This window comes from Pyxicephalus adspersus, chromosome 5, assembly GCF_032062135.1.
Source record: "Pyxicephalus adspersus chromosome 5, UCB_Pads_2.0, whole genome shotgun sequence".
In the NCBI taxonomy this organism is placed as follows: domain Eukaryota; kingdom Metazoa; phylum Chordata; class Amphibia; order Anura; family Pyxicephalidae; genus Pyxicephalus; species Pyxicephalus adspersus.
Genome location: NC_092862.1, coordinates 47,623,312 through 47,640,411, shown reverse-complemented (window position 1 = coordinate 47,640,411; position 17,100 = coordinate 47,623,312). Strand labels below are relative to the sequence as shown.

General features: G+C 36.2%; 1 protein-coding gene across 1 annotated transcript; it reads right to left on the bottom strand.

Moving 5' to 3' along the window:
- Positions 1-13,044: 13,044 nt before the first annotated feature.
- Positions 13,045-14,112, bottom strand: LRRC30 (leucine rich repeat containing 30). The gene has a single exon (XM_072413310.1). The coding sequence runs from the start codon at positions 14,011-14,013 to the stop codon at positions 13,141-13,143; it is 873 nt and encodes a 290-aa protein (XP_072269411.1). The 5' UTR covers positions 14,014-14,112; the 3' UTR covers positions 13,045-13,140.
- Between the last annotated feature and the right edge of the window lie 2,988 nt (positions 14,113-17,100).

The window sequence follows — 17,100 nt, the reverse complement described above, 5'->3', positions numbered from 1 at the left end:
CAGACACCAAGAGGCAACACAGTTTCTGTCAAAAAATATAATTGATATAGCCAGTGGTCAACAGGTCAGGAGGGGATGGCTGGGGGAAGAAAAGTATTTTGCCTGGGGTCAACAAAATGTCTAGACTGAGGCAACCATCTCTGCTATATCCAGATAAGGAAAGGGAAGTAATTCCCAAAGGAAAGTCAGGATTAAAAAAAAGGGGTGGTCAGAGGGCTGGAGATATAAGAACAAAATGTTAAAATGGTTTAGGCCAGTACTGCCATAGTAAGAGGGTAATAGTCCACCTTCTGTATTTGTATTTATAATAGAGCCCTCAAATCCAATGAGGACATATCTTGTTCAATAAGTACAGAAATTTTGTGGCCTAAGAGGCAGTGTATATCAAGTACTTTAGACAACAAAGAGGGCTTAATGTATAGTTCAAAGAGGATTGAAAAAGTGAAAAGGGGAAGAACATTAAGCAATCATGAGAGTTGCTGTTCTCATAGAAGAACACCCTGGATCTTCATGGCACCAGGACACCAGAGAATTCAAAGCGGAGTATGGTTAAGCATTGGGAGATGACTATACTGTTATCCTGCTGCTGCCGCTTTGCTGAAATTGAAAAGCCTTACTGGTTGATTTCTAGCAGCTTGAGAATTCATAAACTGCAATGTGTATGATAATTATCAGGCAACATCAGATGCTTGTTCTAATGTTGTCACACTTATCTGAAACCAAAACATATTCCGTCTTTTTTTTTTGCTAATAAAAAGAAATGTTAAAGTATCTCCACAGTTTACAAGCAGTTCTTTGCAGTATATCACAATGTTACTGTTCTATTTAAATCTTTTTCATAATTATTGTGGAAACAGCTTTACGCCCACACAAATTTCAGCTTTGAGACGACAAACTGATGTACCTTACAGGCTCCTAGGCACATTTTATCTGATGCCTCACAATTAATTCAGAGAATTACACCTGGATCCAGTGATAGATTAGACAAGTTATAATAACGATTCCAAGAATCGCTAAATATCTCATCCCTTAATTTAGAGGCATCCTTGATGAGGCAGCATAGTGACTCAACATGCTGAGTGCCTGGAAGAGATAGTAAATCTTCCCCTCAGCTGGGAAGACATAGATGCTGCTATCATTAGTTTGGAGATCTCGGATTCCTTCTCTCGAGAAAGCCTGAAGAATTATATTATAACCTCTTGGCACACTGAGTGCTTCTACGGCCTAATCAGAGCAACTTTAAATTAACCAATGTGAACATTTTTACATTTCCAGACATATTATCGGTATATCTTGTTTAAGATTTTCAATAATTTACAGCTGTAATTTATATGCCTTGCTAGTAGCGTATATCAGAGTGTCTCACTTGGCTCAATTTTTCTATTTTAACGTGATTTATACGCTTTATCTTATGCAAAAGCCTAGCTCTTTCTCTCTTTTTAATTAATTGTCCATGATGTATGTCAATACTGGTCTTGCAGCAGAGCTTAGACTTAATGTACTCATATATTTGTCAAACTTTTGTTGTCCAAGGTTGCTGTAGGATTAAAGGAGATAGGATGGCATTTTTTTTTACAGATGGTGGGGTAGCAAATCATTAGAATACTCAGACTAAAGCCCAGGTTGTTTACCATTTCAGCCATACTGTTTGTCTTTGGGCTGGTCTTTCTGTTCTCTGCTTCTAAAAGTGTAAGTTGCCTGGAATTATGGTAATATAGTGGAATGAAAAGTCACCTACCCTACACAAGTAAACAGATCAGATGTTCTGTTTTTTACCTGGTTAGTGACTTGGAAAAGACTAAAGCACTTAACGAATCCAATAAATGCAAACTATAATAATTTGTTTAGCGTTATTCTTTTTAACCGATTTAACTGATATTTTTTATATACACTTTGTATACACACTTCTTTGTTAATCAATTAACTTTTTTTACACGACTTAAGCTATGTACACACGTTTAATGGTTCTCGCCCGATTATTGGCTCAGGGACTATATCGGAATAGAATCTGGCGTGTGTACAGCGCCTGTCGTCCATCATCCAAACAACCATCCTGGCAGATCCATGGACGATGGACGACGAACAATCCTAATGCAAAGGAAGGGTGGGAGCGCGCAGCAGGGTGCCGCTCTGTCGTTCTCCTCCTCCCCTCTCCATAGAACAGAATGGTGCTGTATGTACAGCACTCGTTCATGCATTGTGCAGTCCTTTGTTGTTGGAAAGGATAGTGAAAGATGAAAATAATTGCACGTGTTGTATGCAGCTTAAGAAATCCCAAAGCAGAGCAGCAGTTATCAAAATTCAAGTTTTCTCTGAAACCACAGATGGAGCAAGGTAATAAGATAATAATCATTCCTGTGACCTATGAACTTGTGTGAAAAGTTTAGCTCCAGCTACTGAACTCGGTAAGCAACAGTTTTTTTTTTACAACAGATGAGGAGCATTGAGCTGCTTCTAGCGGCCAGATACAAGTCTGCATATAATTTATAAGCAATTTATCTGCTTATCTGATACTATTTCATTTTTTTAATATTCCTAAACATAATACATGCAGAAAAATAGGTAACATACATTGCCTTTAAGCTACCAAGTTTCAGCTCATCTTAGGTTACTTACACATTGGACTTTATTCCGCTCTAAAACATATGTAACCTGCAATAATAGTAGTAATAGTACCTAATAATATATTTGTTTTTTAGCAGTCATTGTGTTTGAGCTGTCTGTCTTTGTTGAAAATGAAGGTTATTTTGGATGATAATAATATAAGAGAGGAGTGTTGCTTTTGACATAAACAAACCATTTAGTCTAAATTCTTTTGACAAAGGTAAATAAACTGCCAATGCTAATTTTTTAAGAGTGTCTAGTGTCCAGGTTCAATTACCCGTCCATGTGTAGTACTGTCTTATTTGGTGTGGTTTATTTTTTCCCAAGGACTGTAAAGATTGTTGTTCCCCTTTTCCAATATTGGACACACTCTAAAATATCTGGCGGATCTGGAATGGCAATATACCATCTGGTAAAATTATTTTTTAGGCTTGTCAATGTTTAGAACAATAATTTTTACCAATAGATGTCCTATTACTTGTTACCTATTGACTTCTATGTTTAGTACATCCACATGCATAATATAAATATGATCTACAGAGAGACAGGCGTTCCCTATGCAGCCAATAATACAGGCTCATACTATATTCAGTGCTTCATATACACAGAATGCTACAAATATAGACGTATTCAAGACTGGTCAATTTTACAGTAGCAGGGGACAACCTTTCCTTATTACACCATTTTTGCACATATGTTTATGTAAACTTTTATAGGGAGAACAAGGTGCATATGACCACACAAAAATGCACTTAATAATATTATTCTTAGTTACATAACTGTTTAGGTTTAAAGAATTTTTTTCATAGGGCTCCAAAATAAAAGCAATCGGGTGGAGGGCACATAAATGTCAGACATCAATTCAGATTTTTGTGTCCACATAGGAGAAAGGTTTCTTCTCTAAAGAATGCATTATACACTAACCTGGGCCTCAGCACATAAATGCTTAGTTGACCCCAAATGCGTCATGAGGTGTAATGGGATACTAGATAGGTTTAGTATTGAGGCAAATAGAAAATGTGATAATTCATTATGTGTATATCTCTGCTGCCTGTTTTCCTAGATATCACATGCTAAAAACAAAACATAGACACAACAATTTAACCCTCCCTTCTTTCCAAGGACAGTCTCAAACCTAGGGTGTATATGTTTAGTATTTGCTCTACCAAACCATAAACTTTTGCATTAAAACTACTGTGTATTGAGTCAAAGGTTTGTTTCTTATCATCACCTCTCTGTACAATGCAGATAGATCTTGGCTTGTGGAAGGGTCTGATAGAGTGCTGCACCACACGTCCTGATAACAGGTGCTAAGGCCTATCTTCTTGTGAAGTGATGTGATGCTGAGCCTCCATATTTAAAGGAAATTAAATCAAATACATCATAAGAATAAGCCTATGCTCAAAATTAAAACTTGAAAAAATAAAAATAGGAAGTATATGTGATTTGCTATTTTGTTTCTTATACTTATTTGTGCAAAAATAAGAAACATATGTCCATGTGCCTTTCAGAACTTAGCAAGTACTGTTATTACTTGCAAGATAATGTAACAAATTCAGCTGGTTAAACTGCCCCTCTACAAAAAAAAGCGCATCTTCCCTCCATCTTCACTTCTGCTTGGTGTCCTTTACTTCAGCCTCGCCAACCAGTGGTCCGCTGACTGGTGTTTCACAAGAAAATTTTGGTGGTCCACAGCTCTGCCTGGTGCGCCCCAGAGATCCCACTTGGGGGGGCACACCGGGCAGAGCAGTGGACCATGTCCTTGGTACGTATCGCACGCTCAGACACACAACTTGCTTACTCTCCCATCGCAGGCTATGACCTGGCATTGTGACGTCACTCTGGGGGAAGTATCCAGAGTCCGTGAAATTAGTGGTCCGGGACAACCAAAAGGTTGGCGACCACTGCTTTACTCGTCTGGCAGGGTTTATGGTTGTGATCAACGCGATCTCCACACAATATTTGTAAGTTTTAATATAGAGTTTACAGTACTAAACCTAATGTATAAAAATTTGTTTAATGAATATATTTGATATATCTTTTTTAGAATACCCACCTATTCTTTGTCCTGATGAACCAGACTAGTCTCTGCGAAACGCGTTGAAAAGAAATCTGTGTGCCCCTGCATTGTATCTTAGGACTATAATGTTCAAATGTAAAAATATATGCACATGCGTTGAGGAGATTTATGTTACAGAGAATGAAGTCTCTTTTATTCCATAAATATGCTTTTATTGTATATTTTAAAAGAATTAAAAATAAAATATAATTAGTTTTAAACATGATAATGATGTGTAAACATTGTGTTGATTGAATGCCACACAAAATTCTCTTCCAAAGTCAGAAAATAGAGTTTTCTTAGTAAATATGAAAGGGATGGACCAAGGATAAGAGGACAGGGGGTTAGATAATGCTGGAATCAATGGCTAGATAATCCACTGGAATACAAGGCGAGCTCTGTCTGACTTTTGCTGGCTCATACTGCACTCGGTGAGAACCTTATAGTGTGCTTTGAAATGAAAGTAGGCAATTTCAGTATGGTTGAAAAAGCATAGATTTATATGAGCTTCAAGATTTATATTCTGTGTCCCCATTTCTATTCTTTCTGACACCCATTACTAAGACAAGAAGTGAAGGCAAGTACAGCATTCAAAACATAACTATTATTGATATCTTTGTAATTAGTATTTCTTTGGCACTTGAATAACATATGAAACTATAAAAACCTGAAAGACTTTTAACCCTTTTACACTCCAAGAAAAATATATGTTTTGGTTGGTATTTATTTTGGGGCAATTTTCTCTAATTTACAGTGAGACTTTTCCAACAACAAAAGGACACAGACAGCAATTAAAGGCTGTATATAATTTATAAATATTTATATATAAATATATATATATATATATATATATATATATAATGTACATTATATTTTCCACTCTATGCTATTCTATACACTGTGGTAAAAACTTACAGAAAGCAACATTTACTAGTTGTATTGTAAAATCTGATCTATGAACTGATATATATATATATATATATATATATACATTTTAGTTATTCTGAGATAAATATATGTAGATAGATAGATAGATAGATAATGAGTATGTACAACAGATATGAATTGATTTCTGGCAACAGTCTAGTTTTACAAACACAAAATAAAATTGCTGTAAAAGGTATTTGGTATTTTATTTATCACCATTATAGTAGCTCGGCAATTGTTTTTTGTTACCATTATAAAGAAGAAGAAATGCACTTGTCAATATTCTTTTATATCCAAACTTAGTATGAAATTGCTGCAGACCAATTTGTGCTGTTGCTTCCAAAGCCTTTTCTCGGGAAATGCTGAGTGATAGGTAAATCGCACTGGAATAGATCTCTTGCAGTGCTGTTCATCCTAGCATTTTATAGCACAGGAAATGTGCTTCTTAGTGTTCTTTGGGTAATAAAAGCAATTTTTTCAACCTGTGACTGAATAAAACATTAGATATCCTAATGGAATGACTAACAAACAAGTGGATTACAGGCTCCATTCACTAAATGAGAAACAATGCTGAGTAGAACGAATACATTTTCAAATAACTTTTCTTGAACTATCATGGGGGAACCATTATGCACATTTCAGTCTGTTCACTAGGAACTTTTCCAGCTAAACCAGATGATTTAGACAGAGTCAGAGCTTGTCTGGTAGCATAACTCAAAATAATAAGGAAGACTGGCAAGTATTCATAAAAACTATGAATAAATATCAGCTCACAGATTAGATTTTACAATACAACTAGCAAATGTTGCCTTCTGTAAAAAGTTTATAGCACAGTGTACAGAATAGCATGGTGTAGAATATATAACGTACAACATTAAGCTGTATGCTTAATACAAGTTACAGCACAGTGTACAGAATGAATCAGTGTGAAGTATGTAGACATGTAGAATGTGAACATGTAAAAATGCATATATACAGGTAGTCCCCGGGTTACATACGAGATAGGGACTGTAGGTTTGTAAGTTAAATTTGTATGTAAGTCGGAACAGGTACATTATTTTAATAAATGCAATTAGGACAGATGCTTGTCACAACATAATATTAGGCAGCGTGGTGTTAGTTACTGTATAAAATCCTCACTGTGAGTTAATCACAAACAACGCAAAAAAAAAAACTTTAAGAAACCTAGACATTCTTTAACTTCTGGAGCAAGCTGTGCTTTTATATGCAAAAAGAAACAACTGCAGAGTTCGTCTTAAAAAGTTACAAGAGGTTTCAGATCAGCAAAAGACTTCTTCTGCAAGTCAGATGAACCACCCCTCCCCCCATCAAGCTTCTGTCCTGCACACGAGTGAGCAGGGAAGAGCAAAGAAGCCTTGTTAGTATCTAGGAGTCGCCCGTATGTCGGATGTCCTTAACTCGGGGACTACCTGTATCGTGAATATATTGAGAGTGGAACTGTATTTGGTATAAAACATATAGAACATTACACAAAGTAAGGTACAGTGGAGAGAGTGGAGCAATGTGCATTACAGAATGTATGACACAGAGTACAGAATAGACTGGTGCCAAGTATATACTATAAAACACAGTGTAAACATTAGAGAGACGTGGGTCAGGTATGGCTTGAGGACAATGCAATCCAGAACCTACAGACTGTTGGCATCTCAGCACAGAGCCCTCCTTATAGCTCCTGCATATAATGTCAATATCATTTGATTGGTCAGTGAGCAGTGCACGACACAAAGTGCCTTCTAAGGTAAGTTATTATGCCACTGCTGGGTCAGTTATCTTTCTGATACATAATCCGAGGTGTTATTTTTACCTCCTGGTGACACCAACAATGTGACTTTTATTCTCCCACTGACCACCAATGCTAGAATTTTTCCCAACTTCCCAATGGCTAATAATACTGGAGCACATTTTCCGACACTGACCACTAATGCTGGGCATTTTCTTTCCACTGACACGGGTATATTTTACCATATATGTATGCTTGCACGGTGCAGTGGTGAGAAATATGGAAACTACAGCCAGTATACACAGTACAGTGGTGTGGAGGACAACATAAAGTGGGTAGAGATATTTAAGGCAGAATATACAAGACATCAATTAGAGTTGAATACTTTGCAGGATGAAATATATAACACATTGTTCAAAGAAACAATACTAACTATAGCACAATGTGAAGCACAGTCTACAGAGACTGTCTGCAGTTTGGAATGTTTAGGTTGGAAAGTAGGCTTTTGGAGAGAAGGGAATGGGAACTGAAGCTGTAGGTGGGAAGTGGGTAGGTGGTACATTTTTTTTTATTGGGACTTTAAAGAAGGTTGTGGGCCTTTTGCCCAAAGTGAATAAGTTAAAATCATTATGCACAGGTACAATATGTTAAAAAACAAAAATGGTATGCGACTTCAAATGGACTTCAAGCTAGCCCTGGCTGAATACATACTAATATTATGCTCTAGAAATATTACACTCACGCTATTAAGCAACTTCTTACAAAGGAAAACCATTTTGCACCAGGAACTCATTGCCCCTACTGATCATTTTGTACTAATATCTCAATGAAAATGGTAAGCTCCAAAATTTAAAAGTCGATATGCATAAATGTCTTTTTCTCCATGCACAATGTCATACACTCAATTAAATATAACCTTAGCAGCTGGCAACAGAAAATATGGATTCTCAGACAGCTTTAGCTTTTATCTGAGTGTAAGTATAAATATTCCTTAAAGGTCATAATAAAAGAAAATTAGTGCCATAAAATTCTGAGTAAATGAAAGCTTATATCTTGAAGAAGCTGTAAAAACATAATTTAAATTGATTGTGGATATAAACTAAACAATTTTAGAGTGTGTCCAGTGTGTTGTATCAGTGTCCAGTGAGAAAAGATCAGCTCTTCTCCATGTCAGTAAATTAAAGATAGACTTTTTAGTGAACACAGCTTAAAGCACCAGGAAATATGAAATAAAATATTACAGTATGTGGACATTTATGAGTATGTATATAAAAGTATAAGTGTAAATGAAATCTAAAGGTCAACTTGAAAAAACTGGAATATGTATTTATGGAAATCCAGTCTACTGTTGCTTTAAAAACACACTGTATGATAGACAATTACAATTAAAATTTGTGACATGATTGAGGTCATTTGAACATTATTTTGATACTAATATTGGAAGATAATAAAATTACTTATTACTAAACCTAACAATATATTTCTACATTGGAGCATCGCAGAGAAAATGGTCTTTTTACGTCTGCTGGTTTTTATCTGTATTAAGTGTTACAGTAAATAGAAAATTCCTGGTGTTCCTGTCTCATGTCTGTCTTTCCTATTTTAGGTGGCAACATTCTTCAGGCTGACCTAGCCTCAATATCTACCTGTGTGTGTATGCTCAGGTTTTACAACCCACAAAGCTGTGCTGGCTGTGTTCCCTTTTGTTCCCCACCACATACCCACATAACAGGTAAAAATGCCTGGCATTGGGTAATTGGTAATGTCTACTAATAGACTTCACCTTCAACAGATGATAGTCTTCTCCTGAGATGAAAGTGATTAGTTCCATTTCCTTGCACAATGTGACTTCCATACAACAAGAGTTAGAAGCAACAGCAGGTGTCTTGAATCCATCACATTTCCTGTCTGATGGATTACAAGGATCATCCAGTCCACTCCTCATTGGTTTTGTACTGGCCCTTTAGTCTCAGCTTTATCTGTGGGTGTTTCCTAGGACTGCGGACAGCAACCCGTGGTCCGTGGCTCTGGCCGGTGCACCCCCGAGCAGGGTCAGGAGAAAGACCCCGTGGGCAGGGCGCACTGGCCAGACCCGCGGACCACGTTTCCTGTATAAATTGCAGGCTCAGGGCTCAGACCTGCGATGGGAGAATTGGCGGGTTCTGGCATCATGACGTCACTCTAGGGAATTTCTTCCCCTTTAAATACACACAGCTCCCCGTCCATAAATTTAGTGGTCCGTGTGTCTGAAAAGGTTGGGGACCATTGTCCTAGGGTACTCCATATGCAAATGCATTCTTTTTAGGAATAGCTATGTACTGATACAGTGTGTCAGAGGCAGTGCTGTTTATTGATAAATTTTCTGTCTTTGCTTGAGATGAGGGATCCCACCATACATTATTATTATTATTATTATTATTAATAATCATAATAGGGTTAATCTGATAAGACACCCTGATAACATACATGGAAAGTCCTTTAGTTATTCATATACATATACAGTTAACGTGTATTGGTGATGCACAAAGTAAGGCACCTTGATAAACTGAATTTTTTTAGTCCCAACATAATACTCAGGGCTGTATATTAAATATGGATTGCAAATGGATTGCAATTGCAAATGCAGACAGATAAAAACAATGACACATGATGGGTGGTGAACCCTGTTCGAAAAAAAATACAATCTAAGAGAAGGAGGAAGTAGAACACATGGTCAAGGTAACTATAAAAAGTACCAAAAGAAAACTACTACCGTGTTTCCCCGATTTTAGGACATCACCATTAAGTAAGCCACCCCCGATTTTTAAAAAATAATGGAACATGAGTGATCATGAGTGACTTTCAACAATAAATGTGTACTGTAGTCTTCTTCATGGAAAAATAAGACATCCCCTGAAAATAGGACCCAGGGCATATTTTGGCATTTCAAAAAATGTAAGAGAGTGCCTTATAATCGGGGAAACAGGGTACATATCTACAATACACTTATATTGCTTTGAATGAACTAGTGCCATACAGTGCAGAGAAGAAATTGAAAAAAGTGTTTCTGAAAATGTAACTGCTGTGCTTTTTGGCTGTATTCTTTACTATTTGTCATCCCAAGATATATGATCTGCATACTTGTTCCTTAGACCAGTGTTTTTTATCATTGAAAAAATTATTCGGCACACCACAAATCAGAAATGTTACAAAATATCACTCTGTAGCTAGATCTCTTGACTCTAAGAATAAATAAGGTAATTAAGCTACCTACTGCCACCCACTGACATGGAAGAGTATTACATTACTCTGCCAGTCACTACAGCACAGACACTGGACATTGGTAATTAGATAATTTCCCACGGTACACCTGAAGATCTCTAACGGCACACTAGTGTGCTGCAGCACAGTGGCTGAAAATCACTGCCGTAGACCATAACATGGTAAGAAACAATTTCATGTCAAAGCACAATGAAAATGCACATGGCAAGATGCCTTCATAATCCACCTGATAAAATACCCATGGTAAGCCCTTTAGTTATACATACATTTAACTTGTATTGGTGATGCACAAAGTAAGGCACCTTGATAATAAATGTGGACAGTTGTCTTAATGTAGTATGGCACCTGCCAATGCACATAGTAAAACGCCTTGATAGTACATATTATAGGGTACTTTAGTAATTCACATGGCAAGGAGCCTTGGTAATCCACACAGTAGGGCACCTTAGTTTTCCTCATATGAATGTGCCTTATTAATGCACGCAATAAAAGATGTTGGTAATGCTCATGGCAAGACACCTTAGTAATGAAAATTGTAAGGTGCAGAGTGAAGAACATTAGTAATGCCTGTAGTACTGTAGTAAGGTGCCATAGCAATTCCTATGGTACGGCATCATTGTAATACACAGAGTAAGGCACCTTGGAAATTCTCGTAGTAAGGTTCGTTAGAAAAGCACATGTTATGGCTCGTTCTCCTTGTTAATGCAACACATTGGTATTACACATGCTAAGGCTCCTTGATAAGGCTCATGATAAGGTACCATTGTACTGAACACAGTAAAAGGCCTTGAAAATTCACATGGTAAATTTGTGAAACAGCTGTTGCTTTGTAAATGTTGCTTTTATTATTATTATAATAATTATTATTATTATTATTATTATTATTAATAATATTAAAGAAGGTTTTATATAGAACCAACATATTACGCAGCACTGTACATTAAATAGGGGTTGCAAATGACAGACGAATACAAACAGTGACTCAGGAACAGGAGAGGACCCTGCCCCGAAGAGCTTACAATTTTCATTACAATCTTTTCTTACTAGAGATATTTGTTTGTTGCTGGGTCTGAGCACCATTTGACAAAGTGTCAAGGTGAATGAAAATCTCGTGTGGTGTGTATCATCGTTGACTTTACCCCCATCTGCACACCTGTTCCTATACGGTCAGTGCCTGTGTTTACATTCAGTTTCTAAATAAAAAATTACTTCAAAATGTCTGACTGTCTTTGACTGCAGTATTTTCAGGGCCACTGGCCTAAATATTTAATGTAAAGCGCTGCATAATATGGCACCTTATTGGCACCATATAAATCCTGTTTTTTATATATTTTAATAATAATAATAATAATGATAATAATATTAATAATGATAATAACAATATTAATAATAATAATATTAGGAATAATATTAATAATAATAATAAAATAATAACATTAATAATAATATAGAGATGCAGATTAGAAAAGGTGACGTCTGATGTCCTGATCTGAAAATGTGTTGTAAGTTAGTGCGTCAACAAGTTTTGAGGCTTTGGATAGGCATGAAAGTCATCCTACTGGTATTTTCAGATCTACAGGTCAAAACTGGCAGCCTTCATACTTCTCTTACTATAAAGGGAACCTGTAATGAGAGAAATATGTAGGCTGTCATTGCTGAAAATATAAACTGCTCAGTTGTGTCTAGCTTAATTGCCTTCTGGGTCACTGGCCAAGAGTAGAAATGTAACAAGCAAAGTCAGAAATTCTGATCTATAAATTTTTTGGGGCACTGATTGAATCATAATATCTACAGGACACCCAGGCAATTATCTTTTTAATATAGGAAGAATTTTCAGCAACAGCAGTCCTTCTGGGTAGGATCCTCTCTCCTCCTGTGTCACTGTCTGTATCTGTCTGTCATTTGCAACCCCAATTTATTGTACAGGGCTGTGTAATATTTTGGTGCTATGTAAATACTCTTTACTATTAATAATAATAATAATAATAATAATATTACCAGCAGACTCCAGATTCTCTTAGATTTCTTTAGACTATGATGAAAAAGGCAATAATGAGTTTCTCCAGCAGGTGGTACTACAGTACATCTAGGTTCCAGCAAAGAAACCCCATCCACATGAAAATCTCTGTATGATATTATTTATTACTTTACTACAAACTGAGTAAATGAAAATTATAATGTAGAAACTATCAATTTAGAACCTGTACAATTCTGCAAAATAATACCCAACTGGAATTTCAAAGGCTTTTAAATTATTATTTAAACACTTATTCTCAAATTATTTATTTATACGCTCACATGGTAGATTCTACATTTTACATATTTACGCATATTAACATAATGTATATTTTTTAAACTGTTCGATACAATCACACTAAAACATTTCATAACAGTATATATGAAATCTATATACAAACAGAATGTGAATATTATCTGGCATATTCCCCAATGACTCTAAATAGAACCATGGTATAATGAACAGCACACGTTTGTACTTGCATGCTAGTTCAGGGAATTACGGTACATTTATTGGTTAAAGAATTACTAGTCAGTTTATTTTTTTAATGTCTTTCAGGTAACTGAAAAGCATATCTATTCCTCCTTCCACAACCTCTGATAAGGGCTTTACTAAAGGATTGTTTTGAATATGAAGACCTTTATCGACTGGGTTCCATGCAATTCGTCTTAGTCTTCCTAATAAAAACAAGTCATTTGGCAATGTTTGTATGTTGTTAAAATCTAAATTCAAGAGTTCCAAAAATGTCAATGAACAAATAGATCGAGGCAACACGCTAATCTTATTATTGTCAATAATCAGAATTTTCAAGCTCTGCAGACATTTAATACTCTCTGCAATGTTTTCTATTTTGTTTGCTCCCAGATGTAGAAAATCCAGAGTTCTAATCTGAAAGATGCACGATGGAATGTTAACTATCCAGTTATTGCTCAGATTTAATTTCCTTAATTTGGACAGGCCGCTGTATGATGCAGGAAGTTCTGATATGAAATTGTGTGACACACTTAGGACCTGTAAGTTTCTACATAAACTCAGCTCCTCTGGCATCTCACACAGATAATTCATGTTGACAAAGAGAACTTTGAGATTCCTCAAAAGACCGATTTCTCTAGGAAGATGAACAATTCGGTTACCACTTAAATTAAGCACTGCTATTTGTTCCAACTTACTCACTGCAGGAGAAAGTTTCGGCAGTTTGTTTCGAGACAGATTGAGTTTTTCAATTTTTGTCATGTGCCAGATGAAGCTGGGAACTTCAGCAGCATCTTGTAAGACAAAGTTAAAGTTTACTGATTCCTTTTTTGCTTTGGGATCTGTATCGGATATTGGACTAGGCAGTGCCTGCTCTTCTTGCAATTTATGCCCCCTACTTATCTTCTTCTGACTTGAGAAAGTAGTTCCCATGGCTGAAAGTTAAATGTTTGTTAGGTCCTGATTTCTTTGGTGTTCACAGTGATGGTGAAGTATTGAGACAAAAAAGTGGTTGAGTTAGGAGGAAGAAGATTGGCTTGTGTAGAGAATGGGCTAAAATTTGAGAAGAACCTTTTTCTTCTGTTCATCTTGCTTCCCATGCTGAGTGAAGTGAAGTTGTTTTCTGAAAGTGCCATAACTTGAAACTGCTGAACACACATTTACAATGACACTCCAAGCCAGCTGCCACTGTCACTTCCTGTAGCTCTGCAGGAATGTCTCATCATGTCTTCATTTATTTCCAATCACCAGTAAGCCCAGTAAAACCTAACTGGATCAGGTTTCTTGACCTACATTACACTAGTATTTACAGGTAGATATAAATAAGCTAAAATATTTACTGTGCACAGATACTATGACAAATGTACAACATGTGATCTTTGGAGACAGTGATAAAGTCAAAACTACAAATGGAGAATAACAATACCATTCATTGATATGATGACTATTACATTCTAAATAACTAGGGCTTTTAGGAGCAATTCTATATTCAAGCTTCCGTATTTCAAAGTAAAGCAACACTAAAGGTCAGGCATGCCAAAGGACATTCCAATAGATAAACCAACAATGGTTTCAGGATAATCCCTATATTTATGCAGATATCCAAACTATTCCATGGGCTCCTTTGATTTCTAAGCGTCCATTGTCCACCCATCACTCAACAAAAAAATGTGAAGGTAGTTAAGCAAATTAAGCTAAATGTACACCTTGCGATCTGATTATATACTCTCCTCTAGATGTAAAGTAAACTGAGTACCTGAATAGTTATGCTGTAAATGGACTGTTTATGTAGGTGCTAGATAAGATTTAGACCCTTGCTTTTTTACATCAATCATGAACTTGTCATATAGAATAATAACATTTCCTGCGGTAGCTAACTTTGCTATGCAGAAGCCGTAGTGTCATTTCAAAATACACAGGAACAGTGGCTGTTTGTCCCCAACAAAAAGTGTACAAATAGAAAAAAGTAAACAATGTATAAAAGATCGAAAAAGACTACAAAAGCTAAAAGGTGCAATGTGTAGAAGAGACATTGGCAAAATGAAAAATGCTCCTGGACTCTAGGGGATTTAGGGAGGTCTGACGTCTCAAGTGGTTTAGACACTAGGAGCACTGAGGTGACAAACTGAGAACAATGTAAGCTTCGTTACCTGTGGAAAAACATGATAATCTTGATATTTTTTTCTGCACATATCTTTTGGAGTATCTTTTTGGAGGGTAATCATGAATTTTTATGCCAAGCTGCATTTATCCATTGTGTTTGGTACAAATTTTAAAGAAATATGTGTTCTCATTGTCAGGTTATAATGATCTAGCTAAATGAGAGACCTATTCTGTATTTTAAATGTGAGCATACTTTTGTAGCTCCAAACAATGTTATTTTAAAGGCATTACTTATGCCCATTGGTCTTCTAAAAGTGTTCCTAGGCAGCTGATTTATTTTGAATTGAATCCAGTAATAGATGTAGTGGTCTTTGTAGAGAAAGTAGTGAAACCTTGAAAACCTGCACCAGTAGACCTTTTGTGATATTTTTCTAACTACAAACCTGATAGTGTCTGCATATATTGTCAGGTTTTTCTAATAATAATGTACTTGTTATTTTCATGAGCTGTGCTGGGCTGCTAATGAAAAGCAGCTCTGAAAATAATATTTTTGCTTTTACTTTTATCCCGGTTTCATATTCTATTTGATATTTGTGTTCTGTCAAAAAGTGTTTCTGCTGTATTGTTTGCATGTACTTTACCTAGAGTTTCAGTGTTAGTGGAACTGGAATTAATCTTTTTTTTTTAGTTTAAATTTAGGTTTATTATGGGTTTAAACAGAAAACATTGAATACAAATCAGCACGGGATTACTGCATTTTTTAATGTTTGTAATGACATTCTAATGTCTAAATGTACATTTTAGTAACCCCCCCTCCCAGAAAATCTCTGTACACATTCTATTAAATATGGTGCAAAAATTTACTTACTATAATTCTGCTGTATTCAGGATTTAATTTGCAGTAAATAAACAATGCTCAAATATTTGCAAGAAAAGCAAAGTGAAAAACAGAGTATTCAGAAAAAAAGGAATAGGGAATAAATGAGTCTCGTGGCCCTAAGATTATCTGGAGAGTTTGCAATTGTGGGTCCAGTGAAAAAGTTTTGTTCTTCACTACAAATGTACTAGGGTTATACCCAGGCGAATGAAGGATTCTTGAAAAAGATAAAAGATAGGATATGGGGGGAGTGGAGTAATGAATTCTCGAACCTTCTGAGTACTGGGTATCAAAGAAAAAAAGAGTGCATATACTCTGAAGTTAGTGGATACAGGAAAAAGATAACAAACTCAAAGCAGGAGAAGAACAGGAATAATTACTTTTTCTAGTATTCAGATGGCAGATAGTATGTAAGTATTTCCTTTCTTTTATAAATCGGACTTAAACTCAACATTTTCACTTTACATTAAAGGGTAGACAACCCTTATATGTAAAGGAAAAATGTTAATTTTTATTTTTTTAAGTGCAACACCTTCAAAAAAAGGTGCAGCACCTCCCCTTTCAGTCCTGATCACAGCGACGATTAAGACTGAATGAGAGCCCAGAGCCTCTCGGGATACCTATGTCACACATCCTGGGAGGCTCTGGGTGAATTTTTTCTTTTAAGGGAAAGAGATGCCGATCTCTGGCAAGCGCAGTCAGATCAGCTCTCTTTTTTTCCCTTTACAGTGGGCTATGTCACCCAATGGGGTGACATGCCAAGAAGACAAGAAGAAGACGAAAGAGAAGACTGAAGATGGCGGTACCTCAGTGCCGGGACGAAGAGGAATTCTAGGATGACGCGAGCCCAGATTGCGGGAAGGACCAGCACCATCAAGGGATCTGCAGGATTAAAGGTAAATGTAATTTTTTCGTTTTCAGTTTAGTTCCGCTTTATGTTTTTGTGATTTTTTTAAAATCATAATACATTGATACACTGAACACTTTGAGAGGTACTACCATTCTTCAAGAGACTGAAATTTCTTCTCTCTGATAAGGTA

Coding starts and splice junctions, on each gene's coding strand:
- LRRC30 (XM_072413310.1), bottom strand. CDS start 14,013: ATGGGAACTACTTTCTCAAGTCAGAAGAAGATAAGTAGGGGGCATAAA.